The sequence below is a fragment of the Emiliania huxleyi genome, assembly GCF_000372725.1.
Source record: "Emiliania huxleyi CCMP1516 unplaced genomic scaffold EMIHUscaffold_365, whole genome shotgun sequence".
NCBI classification, from domain to species: domain Eukaryota; phylum Haptophyta; order Isochrysidales; family Noelaerhabdaceae; genus Emiliania; species Emiliania huxleyi.
Genome location: NW_005199235.1, coordinates 86,212 through 94,324, shown reverse-complemented (window position 1 = coordinate 94,324; position 8,113 = coordinate 86,212). Strand labels below are relative to the sequence as shown.

The following is an 8,113-nucleotide window of genomic DNA, read 5'->3' as shown; positions in this document are numbered from 1 at the left end:
CTGGCGGGCTGGAGAGGAGGGCGACTAGCGAGAGGTGGATCATGTGTGCCACGAGCTGCGCGTCGGGTCGCGAGCAGATATGCGAGCGCGGCTGGCACGTCTAAAGAATTTTATCCTCGGGATACTGGGCACCGGCGGCGCAGCAGGACGAGGTAGAGGAGAGCGACGCGACAGAGGATGAAGCGACAGGAGGGAGAACGACGAGAGTGGGGCGACCGCGAGGTGGCATGAAGGTTGCAGCGAGAATCGGCGAGAGACTGCGAAGAGAGATAGAATTCTTAAAATCGACAAGCCTCTCTCACAGCACACTGGCACGACAAGGGCGCGGACTGGCGAGATAGAAAGAGGGAGACGCCCAAGCGCCAAGGGTTAGGGTGGGCGACGGCTAGCATCACACCCCTCTCCTTAAAATCCCTGTGTGGTGGCGGCGTGCCGTCCTCCCATCCCTCCCTTTGGTTGTCTGTTTTCTTTCTTTCTTTTACTGGGCACGGGACTGGCGCGCACTGGCACTAACCCCAGGTACACCATAAAATAATTTTCACGTGTGGCGGAGTATCATTTTAAGCCACACTCCTCTCACCACTCGCACCACTGGCAGCCCCGAGTGTCCTTGCACTTGAATGACGGCCACGGGTTCTTTCGTCCCTGGTTGGCCTCTCGGTTGTCGTAGATCGGACCGCCGCATTTTGGGCATGCTGTGAACACCGTATCCTCCTCCTGTGACGGCGCCGGAGCATTGGCTGGCGGCGGGGTGGCAGGGGCTTGCGCGTCTCCTGTGCCCTCGAATCCCTTCCAAAGCGTCTCAAACTGCGAGTGGAAAGCGGCAACGAGGCTCGAGTCGTTGGTTATGACTAGGTTCTCGTTGTTGTGCTCGCTCGCCTGTCTCGTCCAGTTGAAGCTGCCGTTGAGCAGCACTGCGCCGTCCAAGCAGGCAAACTTATGGTGCATGTGATATCGGAAGTCCGCGTCCATCTCCAGCGGAACACCAGCCTCGCGAAGTCTCGCCGCATCCGAGCCCGTCTGCTTTGCCTGCTCGTCGTCGGTGATGACGCGGACACGGACGCCGCGGTGGCGGTGCGCGTCGAGCAGCCGCTGCGTCAGCCGGTCCTCGGTGATGTTGAAGACCGCGACGTCGATGCTCTTGTTGGCTGAGTCGAGGTACTTGAGGGCGACCGCCAGGGTGCTCAGGCTCTTTTCTTCGCCCGGGTCCGCGTCGGGGTGGTACGGGCCAGGTTCCTCGTCGCGGCCCGGGAAGAAGAGCGCCTTGGCTATCGCTCGCGAGGTCAAGAGGTCAAACTGGGGCGGCGTCGAGTAGCCCGCCGCTCCAACCCCGGCGCCCGTCGTCGTGTACGCAAGCGTTCCCAGCTCCAGCTCTGACGCGAGCATGTCGCACGCCTTGAGGCAGTCTTCGACAGCTCCAACGGCGGTGACGTGCGAGAACTTGTTGTCGCTGCCGGGGACTTCGAGGTCCAACAGCAGGCACTCCTGCTCAACCTTGTTTGTAATCCTGTGGGAGGTCGAGCGGGAGCCGGCCTGTGGAAGCGCCCGCGATGCTTCTGGGCAGGAGGTGAGGGCGGCACTCCTGTATCGGTTTGCCCGCAGCTTTCCCAGAAATGATTCGTCTCGCTCCTTCTGGAGGTCAAACGTGACTCGGCACGGCGTGTCGCCGCTGACCCGCATCTTCATCAGGTCCTCGATGGCGACGCGGCACTCCTCAATCTTCTCCTCGACGCCAGCGACCTCGATTACGCCCGACTGGTCCGTGTCAATCGTCACTGAATAGGTTGCCGAGAGGCCCTTGATCGTGCCGCCGCCGCGACCGATCAGCTTGCCCTTCGCGCTGTCTGGGAAGTAGTAGAACCTCGAGGTAGTTGCCTTTGGCGACCCCCGCGCCTTCTTCTTGGTGGCCAGCAGGCCGCGACGGAAGAAGTTCACCATAAGCGGGGGCGGGTGGCGACGGACGCCCGTCGGACCGAATGACGTCCGTCCCCCATGTGCCTCCAGTCTCTCTGATTTGCCACAGATCCCTCTTCTTCTCTCCCGTGTACGTACGTTGTTGGCAAAGGAAGACACAGAGCTCACACAAAATCACAGTGGGTGGTAAGCGAACGAGTCACTTAACAGGGGTCGATTAGCCCAGTACGAAAAAAGGCTCGCGACGTGGGGTGCTAGTATGAGACCGACCCAGGTCGTAGTTCTCTCCAACAACGCCTCCCCGGCGCAGAGGGGCCCCCGGAGGGAAAAGAAAAAAGAAAGAAAGAAAACAGACACCCCAAGGGAGGGATGGCGACCTACCTGTTTTATTTTCTCGCCGGCGCGCCCGTACCCGTAGTATCGGAGTTTTGTTAGTATCGAGGTCTCGGGAGTTTTGTGCGCGATAAATTCGTGCCGTCCGCGGCGAGCCGAGCCAGGCCACGGCGCTCGGCCTCCTGAGAGAAGACCTTCCCCGACGGCAGTGACAATTTACCCGACATCAATCGTCGACGGCAAGCTCGAGAACTGCGCCTCCAAAGTCGCCCAGATTCGCCTCTCGCGGCGCGCTGAGTTAGTATCGCCGGTGCGCCAGCAGGCTCTGCTCCACAGCAGGGCATGCCTGACTGGCTCCTGCTAGCCGTGCGTCCTGGTGGCATCCATTGCCAGCTCAGGTAGCCTCAGGAGGTCGCCTCTCGCACGACTCGGCGCCGCACAGCACCGCTCAGCGTTACTACCGAGTTAGTATCGTCGACCCACAGAGACTGCTCTTCTGTAGGTGGAGCCGACAAACGCCGGCCGGGTCGGCCCCGCCGCCCCCATCGCCGCCGCCGGGGCGGCGGCGGCCTCGGCGGACCATCCGGCGCGCTGCGCGCCCGACGGGGAGGCGTTCACCACTCCTGGATCCTCACCCTGCCACGCCTTCGTGCAGACGCCGTGGCACCCACCTCAGGCGCCGCTCGGACTCGGTTGACGGCCGCCCAAGTGCTTGGCTCGTGCCTAGCCGTCCAGCAGGAGATGCCCACTCACTGCTAGGCTAATCTCGGGCTGTCTTGCGGCGGTGTGGTGCCGTGAAGGGCACCCGGCACAAAACTACGACCATTAGTACCGTGCCCGGGCAGTGCATTTAATTCTGTCAAAAATCGAAATGTGCTCTGTGGGACTTATTGGACTAGGATCATACGTCCGGGAGGCCCCCCATGCGTGCCGTAACGAGCCACGGTGTTCGTATGACTCTGTTCACGTTCACACCTCTTCAATAGCGCAAAACTCCGATACTACTGGTACCAGGCCGTACCATCGCTTCTGCACCACCGCGCTCTGGAGCACCACCGCGCTCCCGCTGCCGTGATGGCCGACTGGCACACTCGCGCGACCGAGGCCCTCGCCGCCAAGGCGAAGCCGGCGGGATCGCTCGGCCTCCTCGAGGAGTGGGCTGCCGTTCTGTGCACCGTCCAGCAGACGCTGGCGCCAGTGGCCGAGCCGCAGAGTGTTCTCGTCTTCTGCGGCGACCACGGCGTCAAGAGGGCCGACCAGTCGCTTTCGCCCTTCCCGCCCAGCGTGTCGCAGGCCGTCTTCCGCTCGCTCTGTGCTGGCATATCCGCCACAGCGGTGCTGGCGAGAACGGCCGGAGCGCACCTGGCGGTTGTCGACGTCGGCCTCGACGGCGACGTGAGCGATCAGCGGGCCGACGCGAACCATTCGATCAGCGTGCTGCACCAAAAGGTGGCCTGCGGCACCGCCGACTTTCGCACCGCTCCCGCAATGGACGAGGCGGAGCTCTCGCGTGCGATTGAGGTTGGCCGATCGGCGGTGGCGGGAGAGGTGTCGGCGCGGCAGGCGAGGGTGGTTGCGGTGGGCGAGGTTGGGATCGGCAACACGACGGCGGCGGCGGCGCTGCTCGCGAGTCTGACTGGCGCCTCGCCGGCCGACTGCTGCGGCCGAGGCACGGGCCTGGACGATGGCGGGCTGAGGCACAAGGAGGAGACGGTGGCGCGGGCGTGCGAGGCGCACAGCGAGCCCCTCCGCTCCGCCGGCCCTCTCTGCGGCGCTTCGCGCGCGCGCGAGGCGCTGCGGCGCGTGGGCGGCCTCGAGCTGGCGGCGATGACGGGCGCATTTCTCGAGGCGGAGGAGCGGGGCGTGGCGGCGGTGGTGGACGGCTTCATCAGCGGCGTCGCCGCGCTGTGCGCCGTGCGAATGCGCCCCTCGTGCCGCTCGCACTTGCTCTTCGCCACCGCGCTGCAGGAGGAGCCGTCGGCAGTGCGCGGCGGCGAGGTGCTCGCGGAGGCGCTCGGCGCCACGCCGGCGCTGGGCATGGGCCTGCGGCTGGGCGAGGGCAGCGGGGCGGCGCTCGCGCTGCCAATGGTGCGCGCCGCCGCCTCCATCGTCGCAGAGATGGGGACGCTGCAGCAGGCGCTCGCGCTGGGAGGCGGCGGAGAAGGTGATGTCTGATGAGGGCGGAGTCACTCCTCCGCCTTTGCCCCTCTTGAATGAAATCGTTGGTCTGGTAACCCTAACTACAAGAAATCAGTTGTGCACGACGCAGTGCAGCAGGCTGTGATGCAATATGGCTATGACGACGAGCTCTACCAGGCATGGAGGGACGGCGAGATAGGCGAAACGAGGACTTGTCGGAGAGGAGAGGTGATGGCTATGTGACGCTTTGGACCTTTGCGAGAGGTGGCGAGCGGAGCAAGCGCGGTGTAGGCGCGCCCACGCGGCGCAGCGGCTCTCCCGCGACCATAGCCCCGCAGCCGCAGCCGTAGGCGTAGCCGCAGCCCCAACTCTTGCTGCTCTTCCTACTTCCAGTGTCGGGTAGTGACCAGGGGTGAGGGGACGGATTGAAGATCCCTCACACCAAGATCGTGCAGGGCGGGGACACATGTCCCTAAATCCCGCCTCGTTTCTTTTCTCAATATTTTATCGGTTTGTACTATTTACAACGAAGGCGCTCTCAAAAAGAAATCGGACAACCGCCGCCGTCGCCCCCGCCTCTTCCGCTTGCGAGCGAGCACCCACTTTTGTCACCGCATGCGAAGCAAATCGCGCCCTGCGCCACTGTGCGCGCGCCTGAGCGCCCCTGAGCAACCCTGCCCACCCCACACGCCCACTGGCGCACCATCGGCCCGCACACGCGCCCTGGCGACCCACAGACCTCCCTCGCCGCCGCGCGTTCGGCGTGGGTGCCGAGACCGCGCCGGCGGCATGACAGCCCCTGCTGCTTCCTGTCGCAGGAAAAGCCGCGTACGGCGCTGATCGTGAGTTCCACAGAGCTAGCTCCGCGCAAAACGACGACGCACGCCTTCTGCAGGGCACACGGTGCGGCGCTGCGCTGTCGCGAGCTCGCCGCCGGCATACACTCAGATTCGCCGAGCGCTGCGTGGCTGGCTGACGCCGCTCGCTCAGGCGGGCGCGGCTTGTAATCCCTCGGCGCCGGCGACATAAATCCATACAACGTGGCCGGACAAGGCGCCGCCGAGAGGCGCCAGTGATCCTAGCTAGCTGCCCTGCTGCTGCGATCGCCGCTGCCGCTGCAATAGCCGCCGGCGCAGGCACGACGTCCATCATTGGACCATCCACCGGTGCGGCGAACATGTGTCTCTGTGCCCTCCCGCTCGTCTTGTTCATACGCTCCCGCTGCTCGCGGCGCGGCTCCGCGGTGCGCAGGCGCGCACAGCTGAGAAGCCGCGACTGCTCGACGGTGCGCGCCGTACCGCGCCATTGGCCGGCAGTGGTGCGACCGCTGCGGGCGCCTCGCCCTCGCCGCCGCGGCTGCTGCGCCAACGCGACAGGCGATGTGGAGCAAAAAGAAAAACTCATCGGTTACCAAGGTTACGTGGCGCTCGGCACTGCCGGTACGTGGTAGAGTGATCGAGCGTTGGCTGGCTGTGGCGATGTGAGTTCCTTTTTTCTGCTTACGTACACAAAATGGCATCGTGTGCGCGAGCGTTTGCGGCGAAGCGCGCTCCTGACTCTCGTCTCTCGGGCTGCTCGCAGCTCGGAGCTCGCCCCGTCCACACGCGCGGGGATCGCGGTCACGCACGAAACCACACCAGTCACGTGATCGGCACGTGCGGAGCCGTCGGCCCTAAACTCGCACATGCGCTGTGCCGGTCCGTGCAGCGGCGCACTGCTCGGCCCGCCAGCGCGCCGCTCCTCAGGCCGGAGCCAGAGCTCGGGCTGGCGCCCGAGGAGGACTGCGCGTCCCGGCATCATGGCTTTTACCTCGCCGACCGTGGTCATGATGCCGACAGGAAGGAAGAGCGTCTCGGCCCGCGAGATGTCGGGCCTGCTGATACGCACGACCCGCTGCGGTACCCCTTGAGGATGGCGACGCGAGCGAGATCCTAGACGGAGAACACGACGCCAGCGCCGGGATGCGCTGAGCGGGGCAGCCCTTGGAGGTCGGCGTCGGTCAGGCCGTACTCGCTGCGGGCGCGGACGATGCCGAGCTGTGCGACGCCGGCGGGAACGAGCAACAGGAGTCCGAGAAGCGCAGAGGACGATGCCATGAGCCCGCGCCGTCGTCGCCAGGCAGCGCAGCGACGAAGCGGGCGAGCCTTTGCAGATGGCGATAGTGGCGACGTCAGCGGTGTCGAGGACCAGCTGACACCTAGTGGGACGCCTGTGTGTCAGAGGAGCGCGTCGAGAGCGCGTCCACACCGCACAGGCACAAGTGTGTGCGCGTGCGGCCGAGTGGCGGCGCGCTCGCGCGCGCGCTGAGGGTGGTTGAGGTGATATTGACCACCGAGCGCTCGCGAGCGGCCGCGGGGAGGGTCCGTCCACGTTCTCTGTCCTCTAGGAGTCGCGCGGGCGGCCAGGGAGCGCGTGGGAGGTCACCGCATGCGAAGCAAAAAATTTTGGGTGCTCGCTCGCAAGCGGTGGAGGCGCCGCTGGCACGGGTTGGTGTCTGGGTCGTGTGCCCGCGCCGGGTCCCCCGAGCCTTACCTCCATGACTTTCGCCGAGGCGCCGAAGGCGCGGGCGATGTCCGTGACGTGGGTATTAGTTTTTTTGTAAAATTCTTCTTCTTCAGCAGGTCGTTTGGGCTCTGCCCGGCGGCGCCAGACACCGCTCACCAGCCGCACCCTCGCTGCGGGTGCGTTTTTGCCCCGCGCCCGCTACCTGCTTCGCGCTCATCTCGGCGCACAAGCAAGCCACCCGTCTCGCGGCAGGCGCGATGGGCGGGCAGCAGAGCCGCGGCGAGGGCGCCGGCGACGACGCGCAGCAGGAGAAGGCCAAGAAGGCCAAGAAGTACGAGGCTCCTGCGCCGACTCGCGTGGGGCGCAAGAAGCGCAAGAAGGCGGGTCCGGCAGCGAGCAGCAGGTTGCCGACCGTGGTGCCGGCGACCAAGTGCAAGCTGAGGCTGCTCAAGCTCGAGCGCGTCAAGGATTACCTCTTGATGGAAGAGGAGTTCGTCGCGCGGCAGGAGCAGGCGCGCGGTCGGCCACCCGCCGCCAGTAACTGCCGCCAGCCGGATCGGCACCGACGCGCCCGCGGGCGACCGCCTCCGCCGCCGGCCCCTTGTCGCCGCTTGCCGTTTTCGCTGCCGGCCCCGCTTCGCGACGGCCACTGTTGCTCTCGTGTCGCCGCAGGTCAAGCCGCAGGAGGAGTCGGCGCAGCAGGAGCGGACAAAGGTGGAGGACATCCGCGGCACGCCGCTCGGGGTGGCGACGCTCGAGGAGATGGTGCGCGCGGCCCTGCTGCTGCTGCTGCTGCTGCCGCCGCCGCCGCCGCCGCCGCTGCCCTTTTGCGGCCCTTCCCTGCGCGCCTCCCGGCCGCGCCTCGGTGAGAGACTCGTCCCCCGCCCTCGAAGGTGGACGACAACCACGCCATCATCTCCTCCTCCATCGGCCCCGAGTACTACGTCAACATCCTCTCCTTCGTCGACAAGGACCAGCTCGAGCCCGGCTGCTCGCTGCTGACCCACAACAAGGTCAACCCTAACCCTCCCTAACCCTAACCCTGACCCTGACCCTAACCTAACCCTGACCCTAACCCTAACCCCAACCCCAACCCTAACTCTAACCCTAACCCTGACCCACAACAAGGTCAACTCGATCGTCGGCCTGCTCGCCGACGAGGCGGACCCGATGGTGAGCGTGATGAAGGCGTGCACCCCCCCCCCCTGCTTTTGGAGAATTG

The 8,113-nt window shown here is 65.5% G+C and overlaps 3 protein-coding genes across 3 annotated transcripts in view; 2 read left to right on the top strand and 1 right to left on the bottom strand.

The window, feature by feature from the left end:
* Positions 1–576: 576 nt before the first annotated feature.
* EMIHUDRAFT_242676 (hypothetical protein) lies at positions 577–1,938 on the bottom strand (the record flags this gene model as incomplete). The annotated part of the gene is made up of 1 exon (XM_005772124.1): positions 577–1,938. The coding sequence occupies one exon, from the start codon at positions 1,936–1,938 to the stop codon at positions 577–579; it is 1,362 nt and encodes a 453-aa protein (XP_005772181.1).
* Positions 1,939–3,321: 1,383 nt separating this feature from the next.
* EMIHUDRAFT_242675 (hypothetical protein) lies at positions 3,322–4,422 on the top strand (the record flags this gene model as incomplete). The annotated part of the gene is made up of 2 exons (XM_005772123.1): positions 3,322–3,757; positions 3,917–4,422. 2 exons carry the CDS (start codon positions 3,322–3,324, stop codon positions 4,420–4,422), a joined length of 942 nt encoding a protein of 313 aa, XP_005772180.1.
* A 2,613-nt stretch (positions 4,423–7,035) lies between these two features.
* EMIHUDRAFT_369395 (hypothetical protein) overlaps positions 7,036–8,113 on the top strand; it is a 2,188-nt gene continuing 1,110 nt past the window's right edge. The window contains exons 1-4 of the mRNA XM_005772122.1: positions 7,036–7,403; positions 7,564–7,656; positions 7,785–7,904; positions 8,020–8,064. Coding sequence (XP_005772179.1) covers positions 7,149–7,403; positions 7,564–7,656; positions 7,785–7,904; positions 8,020–8,064 — 513 coding nt within the window. The 5' untranslated portion in view covers positions 7,036–7,148. The remainder of the gene's footprint in view (positions 7,404–7,563; positions 7,657–7,784; positions 7,905–8,019; positions 8,065–8,113) is intronic.